Source organism: Tyto alba, unplaced genomic scaffold (assembly GCF_018691265.1).
Source record: "Tyto alba isolate M040663 unplaced genomic scaffold, T.alba_DEE_v4.0 Super-Scaffold_10, whole genome shotgun sequence".
Classification (NCBI taxonomy): domain Eukaryota; kingdom Metazoa; phylum Chordata; class Aves; order Strigiformes; family Tytonidae; genus Tyto; species Tyto alba.
In genome coordinates this window covers 17768369-17793861 of record NW_024881262.1, presented here as the reverse complement: position 1 = coordinate 17793861, position 25493 = coordinate 17768369, and the positions used below count along the sequence as shown (strand labels likewise).

Genomic DNA, 25493 nt, shown 5'->3' with positions numbered 1-25493 from the left:
CTCACTTGATGCTATAGAAAAAAGACATTTTAAGAAATCTGTCCACTGAGGTTTTATTTATAAGAACTACCTTAAGCATCAAAACTCAGTTAATTCATTTCACAATGCAGTGAGATAATGTGATTAATTTAAGGACTCATTTTTCTCTTCTATCAACAAAAATTTATGTAAAACAACCCTGGTGAACATACATCTTGCAAGACAGCATGGAATATGTTATTCCATACCTTTAGAATCTTTAAAAAACACCAAGAAATTAACATTTCATTCATTAATTTTGAATCTACATTTCTTACTACTGGCATTCAAAACAATTGCTTTAGGGTGGAAGGGGGTGTAAATCCCAATACAATTGTACAAAATCATAAAGCAGACTAACATTAGAGTAATATTGCATTTTTAAATGGTCATAATGTGAAGTGACAAACTTAAATACTTATTTGAATGTAAATGCTACTTTAAATAAAATGAGCATCACTCACGTTTTAGATCACCTCTGTCTTTGCTAGACTTGCCAGTACTTTTCTCAGCAATGAGTATTTGAAACTTATGTCTAGCCCACTGAGTGAGATGATCAAGCATGGAGAACACTGTCTGTGTGCTCAGCTGACATAGATCAGATGCACTGTCTTCAAGTCTCCTGGTAGACTGGTCATCGTGTTTCAGAACAGCCATAATCTCCATATAAACCTACACAAACATTAATATGATAAAAGTCAGAAGTGCCAAACAGGCATCAAAACAGTAGGAAATGGCAATTAACACAAAAATCGAACTAAAAGACTAGATATTTTAATTGTATATGTTAATAATTCTAGGCTTACAATCTTGAGAGGAAGAAATGGCAAAGTAGCAGTTGTTGTCAGGAGATCCCATACAGGGAGAAAGTTTTTGAAAAGCAAACCCTTGGATTCAGAATAACTATCACAATTACTGGAATTTTAGGTTTCAAGACACAGTGAATGCTACTACACTTAGGCTGCAAATACAATACTTCAGGGTTTGATAAAAGTCAAGTTATCTACTGGCTATCAGATCACAGATCTACTTTTGCTTGTATTTACTAAAATACCATGCTGAAAGACCTGTTTCCTGTTTGTTTTAGTCAATAGAATATGAGTTAACATACATAACAAATGCTTATTGTGGATGTACTTGTTCACACACGGAAAATCATCACACACCTCTACACCCCCACAATTTTAAAATACAGATATCTTAGCTGTCGTATTTCAATTTAATATAAAGTAAGTTATATTTTGAGTCTCTTCAACTTCTGCTAAAGCAAACTGAAGGAAAGCAGACTAGATAATCTTTTTGCTCCTATCCCTGCTTTGCTACAAGACATCTATGAATCCTGCTCTGCATGAACCTGGTAGCTAAATAGTTTTTCCACTTAAATTGTAAGTGTATGAAAGGGAGAGAAAAAATTATGTGTTTGAATTCTTGGAAGTATACAAGTTTAATTTATTCCCTGTTTGTGTTGCACTCTCTTCCTCTTTGTACCACTCCAGCTCTTGATGTTACTGCAGTCATAATTAACTGCACAATATCTCATCCTAGGCCCTACTGAAGAAATAGATGGAAATCCATGGAAAAGAAGTTCTACAAACCTGTATGAGTATATCCAAAACCCTAAAAGAAAATACATATTATTAATATAGGAAAAGGAGGAGGAGTTTAACACCTATAGAATTTGTTCGTGTAAATCTACAGTAACTCTGCAGAGCTGAACAGCTCTTACGAAGAACAGCTCCTGAACATTCCTAGTAGAGAACATAACATCTTACACATCTCACCTCTTGTTGATCCTCTTGACTGCATCCCAACAAAACATAGACAAGGATGTGTGGAAGCAGATAAATTGTCACTTTATAGTCATTCTTCATCATAATACTACAGCAATCGAAAACTTTTCTGGCAAGATCATGTCGTACCTATTTCCAGGAAAAGCATCATTACAGAAGTGCAAATGCCTTAACAACTAATAGGTTTCCTTTTTGTTAACAAATAAAATTATGTGATGGAATAGAATTTGTAAGATACCTGTCTACTACAGAAGGTTCATCAGACTTAAACCTGCAACAGGGATGCCAAATGGCAGCTGCTATTACATGTATCAATATCTGATACACAAAGCAATGATATATTTTGTGCTGATACCACAAAAACGCAGGGAATTATTTCTTACATGTTCCAATTTTCCATGTTTTCTACACCATTGTGAATTTGCACTGGCCATAAAAATAAAAACAACCTTAAGTCCAAGAGTCTACTACTGCACTCAGCCTCTCTTCTGCTCTTAAAAGCCTGTAAAATGTAGGAAATTATGAAGACTTGAAATTCTTCTCTATCTGAAATAGGAAGAGGACAGTGTAGCTACTGAGCTACTGTGATTAAATTAACTTCTTGAAGTGGTTGATTTAGATGTAAAATTTTCAGTGGGTCACTTACATGTTGGAAAGGGGAAAAGAAAGGAAGAAAGAGGCAAGTACTTTTTCTGTGCTAGGACTGTGGAGCTATGGGGAAATGAAAGAAATCTTTCAGAAACCGAGAAAGTAAATTTGAGGCTTCCCAGAAGCATTTCAGATACTTTTCAGTAGCACTTGTCAATGCCTTCAGCTAGCTATACAAGAGTCTTTGGATAAGGGCAAACTTCTTAGACTTTTGGCTTTCATGCTACCTGTGAAGCCTGGCTAAGAATCAACAATGCTGGGCAAGGGAAGGTGCATGGTTACCTTGATGATGCAAGAAGTATGTGCTTCAACAGGCCTACAGTGAATAGACATACTGCCCCATCCAGCCCTGACTTTCAGAAACCAAAATGTGGTTCAAGAACTGTCTTGTGCATACCAATATAGAGAGCAGACTTACTCTCCTACCTTTGTTATAAGATAACCTGCCCAAGTTGCCGACCATTCTGCAAAGTTATCGCCTAATTTGCTTAAGTAAATTGGCTTCTTCACTTTAGACCAATTTACAGCCTTTTGATAACTCTTGTACCTGTAATTTAAAAACATCCATTTAATGAAATTAACTTTTTTATTTAATATAGTCTAAAACAATAGCACATCATTAATTATGAAGTTCCCTACCTGGAGTTATATTAGGTTTCATCCTCTGAATATTTTAAAAAAGAATTAAGAAAGTATTTCAATGCCCAACATCTTTTTCCTAGAGCTTCTTAAAATGAAACATGAAATACAAACAACCTAACATGTTACCAGAATTTTTCAATACTTCAAAGTGGTGTTCAAATCAGTTGTAAGAAATGCAGTTGGATAAATATTTGAGTACTATGTTTTTGACAGACAAAACCCCGCACATATATGAAAGCCAAGAAAATCCAAAATTTTTTTTTTTCTAAGAAGGTAAAACTTATCAGAGATGACCATGAGTGTCTTCATGAGGAGATGGAAAGGAAAATGTTGATTATTTCCAATTAAGGTGCATACATAATTTGAAGTTTTCTTCACATTATTTTTAATCATTAATTCAACATAATGAAAAGTCCAATTAAAATCCAGTAAGCTCCTCCTACTTCTGTAAAGCATAGCAGTAAAGGGATATCAATGGGTTTGAGTTTGTACTCAAGTAAATTTTCAAGTATGAGCTTAGAATTTTACTTGTTCGATTTACAGCGGATTATATTAAAGAAGTGGAAATTCAGCTTTACATATAAAGACCTTATCTAAATTTTGCATATACACGTATCACTCTTCACAGGAGAGCAATAATCACAAAACCAAATGAAGTTATTGCCTGCCTGGAAAAAAACAAAGTTTTTAAAGCTGTTAAGAAGATAAATAGCTTAAGTTGTCATATACCGTGTATTTAAGTGAGGTTCCAAGATCTCCTGCACATGCTCAGGAAACCTCCTCCAAAGCCTGGAGCCTGGGCAGTCAGTGTTTGTCTCTCTACAGTCATAGATAGACAGTAACTCCTAAAAAGGCATGGTTCACATCACCAAGTTAGCACTGAAAATATTTCATGACCACAGTAGTAACAAAAACTGGTGTATATACATAAGTAATGAGATAGAAGTTACAGCATGCTTAATTCCAAAATTTTAACTGCAACATTTTCATCCAATATTGTTAATCCCCTATTACTATGCAGTTTTGATTTCAAGGAAGTATTGATTGCCCAGATTCTCCAGTTGGTGTTTGGACCACATTATCTTGTATCAGTCAATAAACCAGGACTGTTAGTCTGATTCCTCCTTGTGCATAAACTAATGCAATCTTCGCATTCCACTAACTACACGGGGCAACTTATTTTCTCCTGGAGCAAAGAACTGTCCTGAAGTTCTCACAAAGATATTAAACAACAACAAAAAAATAAAAATCCCAAGCAAACCAAAACAGAAAAAGACCCCAACCACCAAATCAGCTTGGAGTTGGCAAAGTAGCCCAGAAGAACAGAGTCTGAAAATAAGGGTAGGCTCCCTTTCAGCTGCTTCTTAAAAGTGTAAGTGTTAAACTCTTTGGAATACTCACTGCTTTTTACTTCTGCCTATGGAACCTGCACCATTTCTAAATCAGTCTCAGGATTATTCCTTGAATCCCTATGTATGAATTGTTAGTTACCTCTGAAACATCAGACGTCTCCTAAAATATCATGACACAGAAGGAAACAACAACCTTGACAAGTCCCCAGAATTCTAAGCGAGCACTGAGGAGTTCAAAAAATAAAAAATCACTACCCTGAATAACCTTGTAATTTAAAGATATATAGGATGAAGTTTCATATACGTAAATATGTACTTCACAATGTACATTTATATTGCATAATTTTAAGTTCAGTGTGATAGGAAATAATCTGTGAAGTAAAAATAGGATCTAACCACGTATCTTACCTGAATCGCATATGCTGCAGAATCCTGAGCACGGACATTATCAGCATAAGCAAGGAATGCTCTGGTCAGTTCCATTAATAATCCATAGGCAAAATTTGGATCCTCCACACCAGCCTCAATCACAAACATAATGCCAGTTTTATTAAAATGGAGTAATAGCTGTATCTTTAATCTCTGAATAATCACTTTGAAGCCTGACTCTAAATCATTTCAGATGAGAAAGCAAATATAGATTTTCAAAGGGTCTAAAGATGAGAGGTTCCATACTCCCAAGTACTTTTAAAAAACCCTTAATGTTAAACAAAACACTACAGCAGCACTTCTTACCACAAATGTAAAATGCTTCCCTTGAGTTTCACTTGTTGAAAAATCAAGCCTTCCAGGATCTATGGCTCCCAGTTCACCTAAACATTCTCCACAGAGTAGTCGGGCTTGAGAATTTGCATCTTGGCAGCCGATTAGAAGTACAGTTACCAACTGGGAGATGACTGGCTCCACAGTTTCACTGTCTGTTACGTACTTTATCAACTTTTCCTAGGAAGTTGAAAAATAAAGATGAATTATTCTACAACCATGTTTATGGTAAATCATCTTAGAGATTTTCCATCTGTAACTCACTCTTAGTTTGTATTTCATTTACCCATTACTTCAGGTTACTGATTCAAATATCGTTATTTTTTAACTATAGCCCAATTGCCCTAAATTGCTTGTTACCCCAAGAAGGACTAAATAAATGATAGTTTAATTAATAATACTGTCATGGCCAATATCGTATTTCATTATCATACACCTCTCTACTAACTTCATGTTGTCTGATCAAGAACCTCTCTTCTTTTCTACATTATCTTTTTCACCTGTTTTCTCTCTTCATGCATTCTAGTACTTCCTCTCAATTTCTTTCATGCAGCTGTTGTCATACCTTCTGGTTTCACTGACATATGTATCCTTATGATTTCCCATTTGTTGGCTATTTCTTCACTCTCAGTCCTACAAAGCCCAGGGTTTCAAATCTTTCATTCAATGCCTATCATTTTAATCAGATGACCTTTCGCCTTCATTTCAGCCCAGCTTTTATTCCCCAGTTCCACATTTAGTCCAAACACAGGAAAAAAAAAAAATTGTTTTAATAATGTGAAAATGTTTGCCATTGTTATGTTTAATGAAAACTGAAACCACAGCCAACGTAAGAGAGCCAATAGTTCCACAAGCTGTAGAACTAATTAAGTTCGATTTCCCTCAGTTGTTTTGCTATACTTCTAACTAAGCAAGACATGGCAGGATTTTCCCAACCTGATGTGCAAGAATTAATGCTTGAGCAGGAATGTATGCAATGATTGTTTGTTGTTTTAGCTAGGATATTTTTTTTATTTCTGATTGAAGAGTGTCCCAGAATCTTATAGCTACTAAGGTGACAGATTTTCTTCTTTTTTTAAAATAGGCCACATACACTGCCCTTGACTAATAACCACACAGATTTGTAAAGCAGCATCCTCAACTTAAACAAACTTATGAAATTTATTTGAATATTATCAATGGATTCAAATTTTTGAGGGTGGAAGGCAAAGAAAGAAGAGAAAAAAAAACCACTAAAAGATGTGAGGTAGTCACACACATGTTAATTCTTTCAGATATTACACTTGCACACAAAAATCGCTGGCTTCCATGTATTAGCCTCCTGATGCAAAAGCCATACACGTTCTAACAGAGAACAAGCCCACACAACAGATTGCTGAAACAGACATCTTAGATACATCTTTCCTCAGAGTTGAAAAAAAGGTAAGAAATGTACCACTAGCCTTGCTGAATCAGCATCACACAGATTTGGAGAATTTTAAGGTCTTCTTCCTAGGAGACACGATGAAAAACAATCCCTACTCCCCACTATATTAAGAACCAGCTAGCTTAATAAATTGAGGAAAATACCACTGTTCATACGAACGCCCAGTAACAGTAAGGATTTTCCAATTGTTGATCCAGGTGCTACTTTGATTTATTTTCAATTCTGTTGAAGGAAGTTTTCTATACCTGATTTCTATATAATGTTTCTTTCAGGCTGGTAAGTGCATGAATACGAACATCCACATTCTCATGCTGAATAGCTCTCATAGACAGCTGAAGTGTTGTCTGCAAGTCAGTGCTTTTGGAGGATTCCTGAACAAGAAATGACGTAAGAAGTTCAAGTGTAACAGGAACACAGTCAAGCAGCATCTCAAGGAACACAACTGAGAACACCTACTAAAAACTAACTTTCTGCCTACATTCTCACCTATATCCATATACTAGTCTTCCTGTTTATTTTTTCAAGTGTTTTCCTCAAAAAGTTGCTATACTGACACTTCTGTAACAGTGTAAATAACAATGATTAAATCAGAAGAAAATGCTTTGCTTTGGGCACCTCATTACCTAAAATAAAACTAATTTTTACTTTTGTTACCTAATTCCCACTAAATAATTGCTACTTCCCATCTGGGGGCAGCCTAACCATTCTGAGGGCAAGCAAAAGAAATGAACCACAGAGTACTCCTAACAGTAGACAAGCTTTGTTACCTTTAAAGAGAATACGGAAGAGGGATCAAATTACAAGTAGCTTCTCTTGTAACATAATCATTGCCATAGCTAATACTGCGGACTTCTAACCTTATAAGTCTCTTCAGTCTCAAAAAGATGAATTGCCTGTGTTCAGGAGATGCTACAGAAACGAGCATGTTAAACATGAGCATATTTTATTTACTCCTAAAGAAGAATCAGAACCTGCTTCAAAGCATTCTTGCGATACACAAGTTCTGTTTTATTGTGGAGGCAAATAAATACCATTTCCCCTTAACAATGATCTTGACATGTTTTCCTCCCTTGTCGCGAAGTCATTTGATGCACTAAAAATAAATCAAAAAGTAAAAGAAATCGTACCTTTCTGTATTCCTGAAGGACAACCTGAATTTCTTTGAGTTCTGGAAGATCAGGCAGAAAATATATTTCATGTAAAAAATCTCGTACTGCATCCCTAGTAGTTACAAAGAAAATATTGCAAAGAACATAGCAAACATTAGTTGGATCAGAAAAAACTTAAAAACCCATCAAAAGAAAGCAATGAAATGTAATAACTAGAAGAACAAAAGCCTGAAAAGCGCACACACACACAAAAATTTACTTTTTTCATCTAATTAAGTATAAATATTATACAATTTGTTTCTCTTGTTACTCAGCTAAACCACAGGTATTTCTCCTCTATGCTTTAAATTACTTTCTCTTTTAAAAACAATTATTTTCAAAGCTTTCAAAGTTGCCATTTCTCTCTACCAGGATTGGCTCTCCTTATTTTGGACACTGGACAAAGAGTAAGAATAATCCCACTTGGTGTGAATCCAGTTCCAGTTTTCCACATAAGAAATAACCCCACACAATCAAAAAAAGAATTCTGTGTTCCTAACTCGAAGGAATCTCTTTCAATTTTGCTACTATGGGCTTCTACAAGATCCTTATTATTCCTGTCACCTATTGTTTTGAATACTGTTGGTATGGTACAGTGCAAGAAAAATGAAAACCGAACAAAAGTAATCAAGATATCAACTATCACCGTAAAAAAAAAAAAAAAAGTCATAATATTAAGCTACAGAATCTAAAATGAAAAATAATAAAGACTCAACATTGTCTTCAAAAAGGTAGTCATGACTTTACCTATTCACTCTATCAGAGTTTGATTTTATTTTCAGTTGATGTGGTACTTGTGAAGAGGATGCATGACATCTTACTCAACATTAATTTCTGTGTACTTCATAATTACAGCTCTAATTATTTAAGGAAACAAATGAAGACTTAATTTCCTCCTTGTTTCCAACTCCTTACACTTCTCCCTAGCTTAGACCAAATGTTAGCAATCAGTTATTACACCTGTGTGACCTGTAGAGGAAAGTAATTTTCCATACCAGCAGAAAAAACAGAGAATTAGAAAATCTGGCTAGGGTAAGTGTTTGAATGGGGTGTAACTTGGCCACAGTTTTATCACATATTTTTATAAGGAAAATATAAAAATACCTCTCCAGATGAGTCTATCACTTGTCAAATTTCAAAAATCTCATTGCAATTTAGGAAAGTGGGAATTCTATAGAACAACATACTGTTTTGCAGAAAAACAAGTTGTCTCATTTCAGTGCTGGACAACTTTAATTTAGGGTTATCCTCATTCCTATTACAGAGTTTGATCCATATAACTCAAAATATTTTGTACAGTACCTGTTCTCAACTATGAGAAAGAAAAATACTGCTGTAGTTTCCTTTGGCTGGATATGTATAAGGGGTAATAACGCTACTATCACATGACTAAGCAAGGAACCAAGGTATGAATGGTCCAGACTTCGAACAAAACAATCCCAGGCTCTAAACAAGAAAAGACAACAAAACAATAGTAATCAATGATTCTTCTCTGCATAAGGACATTTTAGGCAAATCATGAGAAGCATTTTAAGTTATTTCAGCTCTGTGGTTTATATTATTGTCTAGAAAAAAACAAAACAGTGTATTCAAGGGCAGAAATAGTAGGTATGTTGCTGTTTGGGGTACACTATCAATTCACCTGCAACACAATTCTGGAAAGTCATCCTTGTATCTTAGAGCTGTTCTCAGTGTAGTCATCATCTTTACTCTTACCGAACTGATGTGTTTGGGACCCATAAGCTTCATTAAAGACATAAGACTGTTTAAAGCCTAGACATAGAGAAAAGTCATTTTAGTGTATTAGATCCTCAGTAAAACATATACAAGCCATATTTTCGAATAAAATCAGGCTACTCTGGCTTAAGAAATCATACTCTGTAAGACATTAAATTCAGTTTCATGTTTCAATAAAGGATTTGAGGGTTAGAGGAAAAGAGAATGAAAGGGAATCTCTAATGACAGTATTGTAACAAAAATGTCATTATTTACACTGTTGACAGATTGATGAGGGAAGAACTGTGGACACCAAAGGAGTTAATGGTTCTAAGAGTCTGCTATAAGAAATGGTTGACTATATATCCAAAGTTTTAGAAGTGACTGACAAAAGACAGAAGAGAAATAATGAGGTTCAGAAAAAGCAGGAGATACTTCAGTCACAGTAACACTGTACCAAACAAGGTAGTACAACGTCCAGTATGACAGATCAGTAACACAGGAAGAAATCTGAGCTTGAGGAAAGGTCATGGAAGGGGAGAGTCACCAAGAACAAAAAACAGAACAAGAAAAGGTAGAAACAACAGCAGATGCAACAGAAGAAATGCTATACAAATGAAGAAATTCAGAAAGCATGAAGACATGGGGCTATGAAAATGAGAGCATCTCGAGAATATCTGAGAAGCAAGAAGTTTGAAAGAACACCAGAGAAAATGCAGTACATCAATGTAAACATTACATACATTCTAGCACTGAAAAATTCCTTACAGAAATCATCTCCACTACCTCTGTGAAGTGGCTAAAAGGCCTGTCTTGTGGTTAGAAGTACTGCCTCCGCAGGGCATAATTTTCAGACTTTGTCTCAAGTTACGAGCTCTAATTCCTTTAAATGCTCTCTACGGTATATCTGAAAGGAGCTGTTCTGTGAGAAGCAAAACCAATAAAGCCCAGTTTCTCTTGGATTTGTATCTTATTTTCTTTAGCTTTGTCCTTTGGTGCCCTTACAACCCTGTTCTCTGCAGTAACTCCAGTTGTCACCCATACTCCCTCACTCTCCACTTTCACACATATAAAACACACATTTGGATTCCTCCTCTATAATTACAGAACAAAAAATTTTGAGCTTACACATAAGTCCTACCCACAATGAGACCACCAGTTTTCAACAATCATGTCGGAACCTTAGTATCTTTGAGACTTCAATGACAGTTGCATGATCACGAGTCAGTCTGGAATACTGAAACAGCTCTTGCTTATCCTTGTTTTAATATTCAAAACTAAGTTTACGCACCATTTTTTTATCCTCAATGCCAACACTGGAACTCAGTAACTGCATGTTAAAAAAAGCCAGGATGCCAAGCAATTTAGGTTGCAGATAATCAGCCTGTGGAGGGAAAAGAAAAGACACAACAAGACCCCTACAAATAATCTCACTATTAACACATTCCTAAGCTTAAGAAATTAAAAAGCAAGTATGAAATGCTAACTCTAAAAGAAAAATTAGAAGAATATCAGATACATGCACTACTCCTCAAGAAATATCAGTGCTAATGAAAGACAACCCCATTAGACTGTGTTTTTTTTGTTTTGGTACGATTTAGGGGTTTGTGTGGGGGTGTGTGTGTGAGGGGGTGTCATTTGCTTGCTTGTTTTTTGGGTTTTTTTTTTTTTTTCATGCATACTTGGTATGTATCTCCATGTTATAGAAACACTTCATATGAAATGCTAGCCTTTCCTCTACTTGCCTCAAATAAGGAATGGTTCAGAGAATGTGAAATTGTCCTCACTCTCAGACTGAAGAAAAAAAATTATTCAACAAAACTGAATATGAATGTTTTGACGTCCTTACCATTTTCTCAGGTGATGTTATTTCTCTAGGTCCCTGATAGGGATCATCATGAGATGCGAATGAAGCCAATATTGACAAACCATTGAAGACTTGTTGATAGTGTTCTCCCATACGCAGCAATAATTCATTGTGCAGTCCCTGGTAGTCCTGTCTCAGCAAGCTGCCCAGTTCTATCTCGGTCTCATTCTATAATCAAATAGCAAGCAGAAGCCAAGTCTTCATTTCATCACAATGGAACTAGCATGCTGAGAGACAGGAGGCATTGGACTCTGGTTGATTTACCATAGAAATCAAATATCTTACAATAGTTCCTCACTGCCAACGGAACAAATTGTAACATGAACAACAAAATTTCTGCATATACAGATTCCCCACCTGTGTTTTACAATACCCTAACTTAAATAAAGCAGAAAGCTCACTATTCATCAACTGTTGCTCCTAATCCACATGTATAATAGAGCGAATGTCAATTTACCTTGAGGTAATGAAGTGCCCGCTCAAGCTCATCCTTGGAGCAGGAACAGACCAAGTGAGAGAAGATGTATTTGAAGTTATTGATTAAAATCTCTCTTCGGCTTACATTCAACTGTTTTGCTATGGTTCGAATAAGTGTAGAGGCTGCAGGACTAGCCTTGGCTGCAAGGTCAGGAAGCAAAACTTGTAGGGTCCGCTGGTAAATTAAGAACAACACATAATGGAGAAAAACAAACAAACAAACAACACCTCCTCCAAAAATGCAGGGTTCAGCTTTGTTCCATTTGTGTCAGTACAACACCACTCATCTCTGGTCATATGTATGACCACAGATATGAATAAAGAACTTTGGTAAGACAGAATTATCTAATAAAAATGCAGATAAAATTAAAATAATTACTTCAGGAGGTGCTTCATCTAATCAATACTGAGAAACACGCAAACAAAAAGTGAGCTATTATTTTTTGTGTCCATCCAGATTCTTCAGAAAAGGAAATCTTAAAAAAAATCACCAAAAAGCCCAGGAAAAATACCATATCCTCACACAGCAACAACCACCCAACCTACCAGCCATCTAGAACACTACTTACATCATGGTTGTGCATTTCCCATCTACCAACAAGTAAAATATGAGTATGAAGCTACCTAGGCTTTAGGACAGATATCCAACCAGATCAAAAGGTTTATCCACAGAACAATAGCGTTCTTCAGTTGAAACAAGACAGCAGACACCATGCAAAAATCATGCCTTACAAAGAAACCTTCCACGTGCACTAAATCATTAATACAGATATACTCAATGATTACTCTAGACCTTAGTTCATTATCTGTTATACTTGAATTAGTTCTGTAACCATCACTGTAACTCCTTGATAAAACTGTTCCCCTGTATTTGAGCTTCCATTTGCCGCAATCCCAAAGTATTCTATATGATAACAAACAAAAGCAACTAGAGAATAAAAATAATTAAAATCTGTGACATTCACAGAAAAATTGTGGACTAAAATAGAAATCCACAAGCGCACGTACACACATACACACACACAAAATCTCAACCAACCAATCGAAAGTAAAACGGACTGATCAACTTACTGAGAGAAAGCGATTTAGATCTGGAAAATCAAATACATTGGCGATCTCTGATAACATGTCCAGAGCCATTTCTCTCTGGTGAGCAGCTGTTTGTTTCCGTAGTTCATTACCCTGGCATGGAGCACTCAATACTGCCATTTGGCTGGAGTGCAGGGATTCCACTAGAAACTAACGATGAAGAAATGCCTATTTAGTATTATTTTCCCTTTCTTCGCTCCCTAAAAACAAAGGAGTTGCACTCCTCTTTCTATGAATCTGTTTTTCTTTCTCATTTACTGCTCATAGATCTACGATACTTTGCTACAGAACTGGGTTATCATCTACTTAATAACTGCATTTAATTTTTCAACCCCGAGATTCAGACACTGCATTATTAAAAAAATATTCAAAATTAGAAAAGTCTGGTTTTGATAATTTTCTTTTAAACACAACTTCTGTCTTTAGGTAATGGATACAACAAAAGAACAAATCAACCACATTAGTATTATGCATGTAAAACACTGACTTCAATTCCAATTTTGAAACATAGCTTCTTGTATCAACGGTACCACACAATGCAAGAAACGATATAGTTCCTCTATTTCAGGATGACAGCACGTAGGGAATAAAAAAGCAATACTGTTGAGGGAAAAAGATCATGACAAAGCCAAAGGTTTCTCATTCCATCCTGAATGTTTGTGGAGGTTTTATTTTTGTTTTTTAAATAATTTCTTTCTTGTCCTACAAGATTTCACCTTGTAAAATACTGTAATTCTTATGTTTTATACTGTTTTCAAAATACACAAAAAGAACCTAAACATATGCCTTTCCAAACCACCAGTTATTTTCTTTTTACCTGACAGATAGGTTTCTTGTACTGACTGAAGAAAGCTTGGAGTTTTACAGACTTTGCTGCTGCTAGAGATCGAATTTCTGTGTATGCTGCTCCAGCCACAGAGGCTGACTTGGACAACAAACAGTGTAATAAATGTAAGAGGGCAAATGGTACCAATTCTCCTTTTGATGCCCTTACAAAGTAAGCAGAAGAAAAACAATTAAAAAGGAAAAAAGAATCGTTGTATTAATAAAATTACTTAAGAATATACAGTTATTATAATGCAAAATGACTCGTCATTGTATTTGCATAGCTTATCTGTATTTCCTATGATAGGGCAGAAGAAAATGAGAAATATTCTGTATGAATCAACAGCTTAGTACAGTTGCAAAAGACTCTGAACAAAGGCTGATCTTGAAATAAATAATTTAATCTTACATTTACAATTGAACAAAAGAGTTACTTAGCATCACAAACTGACACTACTTTGTGATTTTCAAGATACTATCAAAAGTACCTTCCAATATCTCCTGTTGTAAGGATCAAGGTATCTTTAAGGTCATTATTTCTTGATATTTTGGCATTTGTATAGGCTTCTTTCATTCTTGAAACAAACAGCTGGAACACATGAGAACAAAACAAAAAAATAATTTTTGAGCAACATTAATAGAACAAAAACCATAGTAAGTTACAAAAAACAACCAAAATTAAATATTAATTCACCTCTTTTATGAATCCTTCTTCAGAGTCTAAGGTTTCTAGAATGTTCTTTATGCAGTCACTGAAAGCCACTCTCACATCTTTGTCTGGATCTTCCATTAGATTTAATAAAGACCCAACAAGAATCTTCACACTGGACTCATCAGTGTTAAAATCCAGATGTTTGCAAAGATGAGGTATATTTTCTATAAATGCTGGGTGGCATGGGTTGGAGGAGGAAAGAAAAATATATTATTAATGCTTGTTTAAAAAAATAATCTATTGAAGTACACAGAACAACAATCCAAGTAAGCCATAAAGCACACTACATTTTTTTATCAAAAGAGTAAATATTGTCAAATCAGACAAGCTAATTAAAATTCAGATTTTATCAAGTATTGCATTTCTAGATATAGCCATAGACCAAAATTAAGCCATGGTAGTTTAAAAAGAGTGTCAATGACAGCATCAAACATTAGCAATAGTATCAACTGAAACACGCATTTCAAGCCTCATTATAGCTATTAAAAAAAAAAAAATAGAAAAAAACAAATAGAGAAAGGCACAGAAATAGTGACTTAGTACCTCATACAGAAGTAGAAAATGTTAATAAAAGCAAAGTCACTTACCTAGCTTTACTGAACTGGATACTTTGTTCTCGAGTAGAACAAGAAATGGCTTGAAAAGACAGGCTTGCACAGAACAAGTTTTTCCGTGAGCAGAAGTCACAGTAAGGCTGCTACATAATATATCGTAAGTAACACGCTTAATAGCAGAGTCTGCTAAGGAAGGTTGTATGCTGAATGTACCAGAAAGACAGCAAGATAATTTCCCAACTATAGCAGCACAAGCCTCCTTGACTAGCTCAGACTCATCTTTGATTTGATTTCTGAAATAGAAACAAAAATGAAACCATTTTAATAGATTATTTACCTAAAAATTTGTATTTCTACACTGTCTGAATTCTCTAACTACACTGAAAGTACTATTAGGACAATTTAAGGATCTGTCTCACCAATTCTCTTTTTCATTTAATAGAACTTGAGGGTAATCTGAAAAGTGTTGAAGTAGCACTGGGCATGGTTGAGTCTGGCATGTTATAAAGAAACTGAAGACGATATACAATAGGAAAGAAGACACCAAGACATATATACAAAAGGCAGAGAAAATGAAAACATTCTAAGAGGCATATAGACAAATATCACATATATTTAACTGACGAAGGTATCTCCTTTCCCCTCCTCCGTTTAAATTTGTTAATTAGAAATGGGGTTTCAACTAGGGAAGTAACTTGTATACTAACATGGTAAGTGTACACTATCATGCAGACATCATCACTTACACCTAACCTGTTGATATCTTATGACTTCTGAAATTGAGATCTAACAAATTTTGGATGAAATAGAAATAAATATTTATTTTTGTGCCTATACTATGTTTCTTATCTGTCAGTTTTTCTTGCATGAAAACAGAAAAGCAGCATTAATACATACAGAAGAGCTTTGGGAATCATATTGCAGGACTGCACACTTGGTGGATGAAGCAGAAGAGAGAATCCTTTAACACAAGCAGCCCGAATTGATTCATGGGGACTTTGTAGTGCCCAATGATAAATGCATTTTCTCCAATCCAGACAAATGTTTCTTGGGAAGAGAGACAGAAGGAACACACAGCGTGACTGAGTTTGGGGTGCTAAAGAGAAAAAACAAAATGCGGCAGATCATTACTTGATTTAAACTTTTAACATCATCAATCATCATAAGAGGGCAAAGAAAATAATTTTACTTTAGAACAATAATTCTAGAGGGATATCAAGTTTTATATACTTTAACATACTTACAGAAACTCTGTGCAGTTTTTTGACTCAAAACTAGAGGATCAAACCCAAAAGCAGATGGCTTAAAAAAAGAATCATCAGGATGGCTGTAAATCCAGGGCAGAGACAGCAATGCACATAAGCTATCAAGAATTTGATCACTCAGTGAAATTTTCACTAGGGAGGAGAAGAAGCAAAACAAAACAACAAAAAATTTCATACTTTTGTGAACTATATAGAGCTGTAAAATAGATGCACACTTTATGTTCTTAATTTGTTACAAAGTGTTATTTTTTCTATCAACAAAAATTAGTATCACTATTCCCACATGTTGCTATTTTACATTTTAGACATATAATAATAAATTATCTAGTGCTATACCAAGATAATCTAAAAAATTCATCAAACAGTTGACAACATGTAATACATGAGCAGCAGAATGAATACAACTTTGGTATTTCTGGATTTGTATGAAGCCTCTCAGGTGGACTTTGGGATGGCTAGGAAGCTGAACTCATAAAACACTTCAGTCGTAGAGTCTGTCCTCCATCTTACCAGCTACTTTTAAAAAAAATCACACAAGTACTTAATATTTTTGGTACACTTCCTGCATGCCACATTTGCTGAAGCTGGTCAGAAGCTTTGAAATCTGAATGAAACAAATAGTAAGGCAAGCTGACTCTATGTTTTTGAAAAAGAAAACTGCTAAAAATTAGTTTCTTTCCTACACCTATTCACTATCCCAATACAGTCTCTTGTTCAGATAAAAATCAATAGAAGTACAAACACTAGTAAATCATGTTAAAGAAGGAATGCAAATGTAGCGCTCTGAACAGAGCACACCACTCTTTCACCTTTTTTGTACAAGAAGTAGAGTTCTAACAAGATCTATAATTTCAGTACCTCTACCACAACAGAGCAATTCAGTCAGATGCATTCCTGATTTACAAATCCAGTAAAAAACATGACAGTTTAAAGGATTTCTCACCTTGTGCATACAGCAAAGCATCAAAGATTTTCACTATTCTGTCAATTAGTTGTTCTAGGTTAACAATCTGCGTAGCAGCCTCTAACAGATTTCTGCAGACTTTCACTACTCTTGTGATAAAATCAGAGGAAATCCATGTGAACTGCATATTCACCACTGAATCTGAGGAGCTTGGAGTATTCTTACATGGATCAGAACTACACGGATGAGGTACTTTATGATCTATACTGTTAAAACAGAAATCATATGATCAACACAACAGACTATAATTTTATAGTCATTTAATATTGTATTGATTGTAAGCAAAGTTACTATAAAAACGTCCTACTTCAAAACACAGAGGACTTACCCAATACTTGTCCTAATACATGGACAAGCATTAAAGTAATCTACACAAATCATAATAACAGTTACAAGAAACTACTGATCTCACAGTTTCACCTTGGTACCTTACCTGGTAGAATTTTGCGGGGGAGAACAATGAACTATGCACAAAGCAGCTAGTCGCAGAATTACAGCAATCCCTTCTACAGTCTGAAGAATGTCCGCCGTCACAATTTCTTTCTCAAGGATAAATATTAAGGATGCAGCTTTCTTTGTGATGGCATTCCAGAGAGTGCTTTTCAATTTCATGTTTACAGGACTAAGTCTGTAATTTGACCATATGAATTACTTTCTAACATGTTTTTTGTTTTTTTGTTTTTTTGGTTTTTTTTTCCAGAAATAAATACATCATCATAGCAAAACCAGAGCTAATCCGCTTTGGATACAGGATTAGGAAAATATGAAATGAAGCTTTAGCTTAAACATGCCCTTTGGGAGAACAAGATACTAACTCTGAAATTAAGTATAATGAAAATCAGACTTATCTGAAAGGCTATAAAGGTATAACACTGCAATCCTTGTAAGGTCATGGTGACCAGGGTGGTTGCTGATGATTATAACAAGGCAAACGTTACACCTATCTTCAAGAAAGGAAAAAAAAGAGGATCCAAGGAACTACAGGCCAGCAAGCCTAACCTTGGTTCCCGACAAGGTTATGGAAAAAAAAAGTGTTCTTTGAACTCATTTCCAGCCACATAAAGGACAAGAAAGTGTTGGGGAACAGCCAGCACCAAGGGTAAATCATGCAAGACTAACCTGACTCCTTTATACAATGAGACAGGTAGGTCTGTGGATAAAAGGAGAGCCGCTTACTCAGAGGACCTCAACTGGCTGGAAAACTAGGCTGATAAGAATGTCATGAAGGTCAATAGCGACATATGAAAAGTCCCGCAACTGTCACAAAAAAACCCTGTGCAACAGAACAGGCTGAGGGCTGACTGGTTAGCAAGTAGCTCTGGAGAAAATGACCTGATGGACTTGTAGAAAACTTGAATATAAGAGCAGTGTGACCTTGTTGCAAAGAAGGTCAACTACATACTCGGCTGTATTATCAAGAGTGAAGGCTGATTATAAGCCCACAAATGGAGTACAGCATGCTGGAGCCAGCCCTGAGTGCTCAAATACAAGAAAGACCAACATGCTGGAACAAGTCCAAGATAATCACAGAGCTGAAGCACAAGCACAAGCAGAGGCTGAAAGAACTGGCTTTGTTCATCTGAGAACAACTCGACTTAACTAGACCTGCTTTACACATGTCCAGTGCAACAGCCTAGCCACATACATGATTCTGTCATTCCGTACACGTTCTCTCAGCTTCGCTGTTTTCAGTATGTAAAATTTAAAATCATTTGCATTGAACATACTAAAAATACAGTGTCTTTAACTAAAGTTTGGATTAAAAATAATCTGATCCTTCAATCTGGATTCAGGAAGGATTCTGATCCTTCAAAACATCATTTAGACCTTTCCATGTGACTGTTATGAAGAAACCACCTCAAAAAAGTTGTCATTTGTTATTTTTTACTAGCCAAATTACTATAGAAGTAGTTATTGAGTACTTGTCGTACATTACTGGTGTAGGTGATTTCTTTGGATGCTTTGTTGGTAGGTTTAGTCGTCGTCTTTTCTCTGGAACTTCATCACTGCTGCTGCTCCACCCATCAGTATCAGAATTATCTAGCTGGTTCTGATGAAGCTCCTGAAAGATTTCTTCTGTTTGTGTTTTTAATGTTGTATAAAGTGGACTCACCAGATACTGGGATGGACAAACAACAGAGATACCATGATATATGCTATGCCTTACTTCTCAAAGACATGATATTATTGTTTCTGACTTAAAAAATAACGTTTCAAAATATTACAGTAACAAGTTCTTAAAATATTTCAAAAATTTTAGTTACAAGATGAAAACTCTCATAAGCAGTGAAGTTTCCCATGTTCCTAACAGAGAAAATTTAGCTTGTACATCTGTTTCCCAGTTCTTGCCATAATACCTTGCTCTCCCAACGCCATCAAGAGAGACACAGTAAATTTAAGAGACAATAGATACAATAAGCATGTGGGTGTGTTGAGCAGTGGGAACACTTAGCATTAGCAACACCTCATTATGGTTTTAAAATAAAAGAAGGCAGATTTAGATGAGGTTGGTGACACACACTGGAACAGGTTCTCCAGAGAGATGGTGGATGCCCCATCCCTGCAAACATTCAAGGTCAATTTGGATGTGGCTGTGAGAAACCTCATCTAGCTGAAGATGTCGCAGCTCACTGCAGGAGGAGTGGACTAGATGACCTTTAAAGGTCTCTTCCAACCCAAACTATTCTATGATTCTATTTTAATTTGTCCCCAACAAATATGACTAAAAGCATACAGTTAGAAAGTAAGACCAGCTCAGATGAAGGGAAATTAGTTGTGAAGCTGCCCTTATATGAGAGTACTCTGTCCCTCACCCCCATTTTATACTATGATTACAGACAGACCCTTGTGCCTGCATAGGTTCTCAATAGATTAACACATCTGAAAAACACAGGGGCCAGCCATGTGTAACTAAAAAACTCTGACCTGCAGAAATACATAAAACAATTGAGAAACAAAGAGTATCAATCTAATTACACAACTAAAAATAGCATTTCCTAGATTTTCCTCTTTGCCCAGAAGTAGGTTTTTGTACATGATGATTCACACAATAAACACAGTTTTTAAAATGAACCTACCTCTTGTTCTTCCTGAGTTCCAAGCACATTGACAAAAATTCCACATATGCTACTGATATGGACTTTTCTTACTTGTAAGGCAGATTCATAGCCAGTTGGAACAAACTCCAGAAAATATTGCAGTATATGGCATAAAGCAGCTTTCAGCTTTTCAGACTGAAGACACCTAAACACATCACCTTCAAACAGTGCGCAGAGCTTCTCTAGCAGCATATTTAAGTAGACAGGTTCAATATTTTTGTACGAATCTGCTTCAAAAGGCAACAATGTCCTCACCAACAGTAAGAGTGGTTCTCCAAAGAGTTCTGACTCTTCAGTATCCATTTCAAGTGCTGACTGTAGAATTCCAAAAAAGACTGTGAAGAAAACACTGGCCAGCTGACCTGGAGGTCCTCCTAAATGAATTAGTTTTACTAAAAACTTCACTGCCAAAGCTTTAACTTTTGGACTGCCATACTCCAACAGGGAACAGCCTATCCCCCAGAGAATAATATCTTGTCTTACATAAAATACATCTGCAACAATATCTGTCAGAATAGACATTAATATAACTTCCAAACATTCTACATTGGGCATACTCATCAGCTGTAACGGTGCTAATCTTAAATATCCCACAGTGTCACTAGTATTGCTTGAAAACCTCTTTACAGTCACTGGCCAGAACAGTTCATCTCCACAGAGATGCTTCTGTGCATCTCTTTCACGTAGAAAGATTAAGTCTTGGAAAAGCTGCAGCAAGTCTTTTGTTAGTACTTCAAAAATGGAACAACTCTTCATTTTAAACAGAAAAAGTAAAGAGCAAATGACATCACAAATATTCTTGTGCAACGTGTTGCAGTTTGGAGTTGCAGCAATTCGGAGAAGCCTTGTTATGATCCAGTTACTAAATTCTAGGACAATAAAAAAGAAACAGCGAATATAAAATTATTAAGATAAAAACCCAAACCATCTATTTTGAGCACCTCCTTGAAAGCAGTTTGCTCATCAGTAAAGAAAAGAAAATTCCTTGAGATAAATGCATGTAGGCTTACTGAATAGAGAGCCTTCACTGAGACATTTTTTCCAGCTGATCTTATTGAAAAAGAGAAAAATGGGGGTCTGTGTGCATGTGGGGGGCGGCAGGGTGGTGGGTAAGTCAGACATTTTCCTCTGTCAAAAGAACCTTCAGGCAATGAATAGGCGTATAGGGTACCTCATCAACATGAACCAGGTAATATCACTGAGCAATGGTAAAGAATAAGGTCAAACTGTCCTGATAAATTTCCATTATCAAAAGTTCACATAAATTCAAAATATTACAAGTCTATCATAATATTCACTTACTTATAAATATGTAATGCCAACCTTACAAATCTGCCTTTTCCCCATTTTTATTCTTTTGTATGATCTCAATGTCAGAAAATTTAAATTCTGAAAATATCAGGCTTCAGCATAAACATTTTCAAACAACTCACCAATGCAACTGCGTTTGGTTTCCTCCTGATTTCCATCTAAATTTACAAACATAAGTGGGGAAGATTTCATGATATGTTGAATAAAATCAAGCAACATCACAGAACTTGGTTGTGAATCCGATTTCTTAATCAGTTCCAAAGCAACTTAAAAAATAAAAAAAAGACACATTTCTGAGTTAGCATTGCAATCACAAATTTTGTTAACACTTAATGAGAAAGAATATTTTTTTTTATATAAAATACTGTGACATGGTATTAGACCTGTATAATTATCAATTGGGAGTGTGTTTTATTAATCCATGAAGATGATTCTGTGCATAACGTAAACCCTCTATGTGACACCAAACTGTATGAAGAAAAATATAAATTACTCCTCTTAAAAATTATTCACTAACACTACATGCATTAAGATTTACTTAGTATTATATCCAACTGTATGATGAGTAAAGAACAGCAAATAGTTACCATTTAAATTTTTAATCACACAATTTTTGCTAGGTTTGTGATCTTGGTAGAAAAAAAACTCTAAGAATTGTTTAAATCTCCAAGAAATAGAAATTTTTATGGTATCTTACTGAACCAGAAAGTTTAGCAAAATACTAAACATACCTAATGCTGCTGTATAGATCCATTGAAACAGGTATCAATCACATCAGATTTATCCAAATACCACACGTTTAGTTAGCACAAGAAGGAAACTATCTCAGATTCAGATAGCAATTGACCAGAGAAGTTACATGGTAATGATAAAATACAACACTTAAGTATTCAAAAGCAGTATCTAAAGCAGATCAGCTTTTTGCTTTTATTTTTATACCCTTCCCTCTTAGGACTGTAAGAGAATTAACATACACATCATCTACAGAGTAACAGGTATGATACTTGAGTTGATCAATTCACTAGACAAAATATCAGTCTTACCAAGACAGCTACATGAAAATATACCTCGGAAACAGTAAGTTACCCTTACTGTGATTTTCCTTGATGCAAATGTACAGATAGCTACAAATGGTAATTTTGTAGTACATGTATTTCATAATTACCAAAGTGTTGTTGAAGTACTGTAATAATTGGAACCTTAAGGTATACTAAAATAGGGCTTTGTTAAAATTCTAAAATTAAAGTTGTTTACATCCAAGTATTTAAATTCTGAAAGACTCTGAGTACTAAGACTTGCAAGCTATATTACTCAATGAAAAATCACGTTACATGATACTCCTGATTATCCGTGTTGTAAGCATTTATATTCATACAACCCTGCACTGCATTCCCCCCTCTCCCCCTCCCTTTTTAACTTACTTCACAACATAATAGCAAATACTTCATCATGGAGTTATTAAATAATACAGCAGAAATGGTACTGCCTTCAACTACTAAATCTTTGTTGAAATGAGTTGTAATACTTTTTTTTTAGCAGGAATTACTTAAGGTATAAAGCAGAAAATAATTTTAGAATATAAGGATGTAATACTTACCAACATCTACATCTGTAAGAATTCTGTCAATAAACTGGCAGAGTATTTGTCTTGGTTTCTGTACAACTGTATTGTATTCTTCTGGACTAGCACTAAAATTAAAAGTAAAACATTATGTTGACATCCATTTTAAAATACAAAATAATTATTTGATGTCCATCTCAATGTCTGTATCAGCTGGGATAGCGCTAATAGTTTGGTTTCTTCCTTCCTTCTTAGTAGCTAGAACAGTGCTGTGGTTTACATTCAGTACAGGATTTGATACAAGAAGAATGTTGATGATCTACTTATGGTTTTAGTTGTTGCTAGCAAACCAAGGACCTTTCAACTTCTCCTGTCCTGCTAGTGCACAGGCAAACAAGCAGCTGGGGGGGGGGGGGGGGGGGGGGGGGAAGCACTGACAAAACAATGGACTCCAATTGGCCAATGGAATATTCTGTATCATAGAACATCATGCTCAGTATATAGTAAGGGCTGATCAAGAAGCTCCACTCGGGTTTTTGGGATGGTGGTTTCAGGATTTGCTCTCCTTTGTGATCACTAGCTGGGAATGGGCTGGGCATTGGTCAGCAGATGGTGAGCAATCACATTGTGCATTACCCATTTGTATTTTCTACTATTACTATAATCATTATTATTATTTTAATTTTATTTCAATTATTAAATTGTTTTTATCCCAACCCACAAGTCTTCTTACCCCTCCAACTGTCTCCCCCATTCCCTGGGGAAATGGGAGACTGAGACAGCGGCTGTGTGGCATTTGGTTGTCAACTAGGTTTAAACTACAACAGTCAACAACACAATGTTAATCACTGACTTTTTTTCTTCTAGAAGACTGCAAAAAGAAACACAGATTGATTTCTCATTTTAGTGACCAGTGCATCGTCTCTTCCTCTTTCTTCTTATTCTTCAGAAGTACTAAGTTTCATGAATTGTTAAAGATCACTTAATTTTGTTCCACAGTTACGTTTGATATATATTAAGTCCACATCTGGCAGACTAAGGGATTTATTCACATGCTACTACCAAGCAACAAGCCGCCTTTGGTGCAGGGAAAAAAAAAAAAATAAAGAACTCGTTTCACTTTTGGAATTAACCAAAATTATTGATCTGATTACTCTGAGTAAAAGGTATCAATAGCAACTGCTGAGGTGACTAGGAGGGCAGGTAGCTCTTTGTAAAGTTAAATCTTCTACATACAATTGTACCTCCACGCCAGCTACCTACCTACCACAAAACAAAGCTGCAGTCTTGATGTTGCCATTAATAGACAAATATTTTCAATGTCGTTTTAGTCTTAGTGAAACCACACTAGAAACACAACGGAAGCCCCCGGGACACTGGGTGCTATGCAGACCAAGAGAACTCCCCCATTAAATTCTACCAGGACCACCCGTGAGGGAGGAGACAGTTCAGGCTGGTGGCGGGAGGAGAAGGCGGCCAGGATGAGGGGGGAGCGCAGGGCCGGCCCCAGGAAAGCTCACACAGCAGCGGGGAAGGACTCTCATTTTCCACACCCCCCCCCGCCACACAGCTAGGCCGGGAGCGCTTCCCGCGGCGCAGCTCAGTCGCCGCCCTCCGAGGCGGAGGCTGGGTCCGTCCTACCTGGCCAGCTCCCGCAGCGCCGGTATCATGGAGGCCATCTCCAGGCCCTGCTCGGCCATGGCTCCCGCTTTGAAACAGGCCGCGCACCGCCGGGGCGGGAACGGCGCGACGGCGCCCGGCAGGAGCCAAAACTGCTCCGTTGTCGAACGGCGACTGCGCTCCCCGGTGGCGCCGCTGACGCTTCCCTGCCTCGTCACCAGAGGAGAGTGCGGGCACGGCGGCTCTGGGGTCGGTTCCGAATGGCCTCCCAGGAGGCCCGCGCTGCCCCAGCCAGAGGCTTTTCACCGAGGTGCACCGCACAGACCGAGCGCAACCTGCCAAGCCGCGGCCGTTTCCCGGGACGGGCGCGGAGGGGTTGCCGGCAAGGCCAGCCGGAGCCCGGCCACCACGGGCGCCTCGGTGGAGCAGGGACCGCGGCGCACAGTGGGGGTGGAAGGTGCACAAGGCTTGAGAATGGTTTAAAATGAGGGTGGAGCGGCCAAGGTCTGAGGGGTGGCGAGAAGGAAACTTGAATGCTAGCCGAGAAATCCGTGGCAGAACGCTGTCCACCCACCGGGCCAGCGATAGCGGCCCTCCTCGGGGGCCCACCAGCCCTCAGACACGCTGCAGCCGCCGCCTCCGCCCGCT

At 36.7% G+C, this 25493-nt stretch overlaps 1 protein-coding gene across 1 annotated transcript; it reads right to left on the bottom strand.

Annotated features, from left to right (window-relative positions):
- Nucleotides 1-531: 531 nt before the first annotated feature.
- Nucleotides 532-25461, bottom strand: LOC122154166 (serine/threonine-protein kinase ATR-like). The gene is made up of 28 exons (XM_042801048.1): nucleotides 24867-25461; nucleotides 23262-23353; nucleotides 21787-21930; nucleotides 20333-21222; nucleotides 19187-19374; nucleotides 17689-17883; nucleotides 17235-17461; nucleotides 16271-16423; nucleotides 15924-16122; nucleotides 15060-15319; nucleotides 14455-14645; nucleotides 14249-14349; nucleotides 13753-13924; nucleotides 12918-13085; nucleotides 11827-12021; nucleotides 11352-11537; nucleotides 10794-10886; nucleotides 9429-9559; nucleotides 9089-9232; nucleotides 7766-7859; nucleotides 6884-7009; nucleotides 5186-5392; nucleotides 4859-4972; nucleotides 3828-3943; nucleotides 2883-3003; nucleotides 1800-1937; nucleotides 1614-1635; nucleotides 532-690 (listed from the first exon to the last, which is right to left on the bottom strand). Exons 1-28 carry the CDS (start codon nucleotides 24923-24925, stop codon nucleotides 653-655), a joined length of 4764 nt encoding a protein of 1587 aa, XP_042656982.1. The 5' UTR covers nucleotides 24926-25461; the 3' UTR covers nucleotides 532-652.
- Nucleotides 25462-25493: the final 32 nt, after the last annotated feature.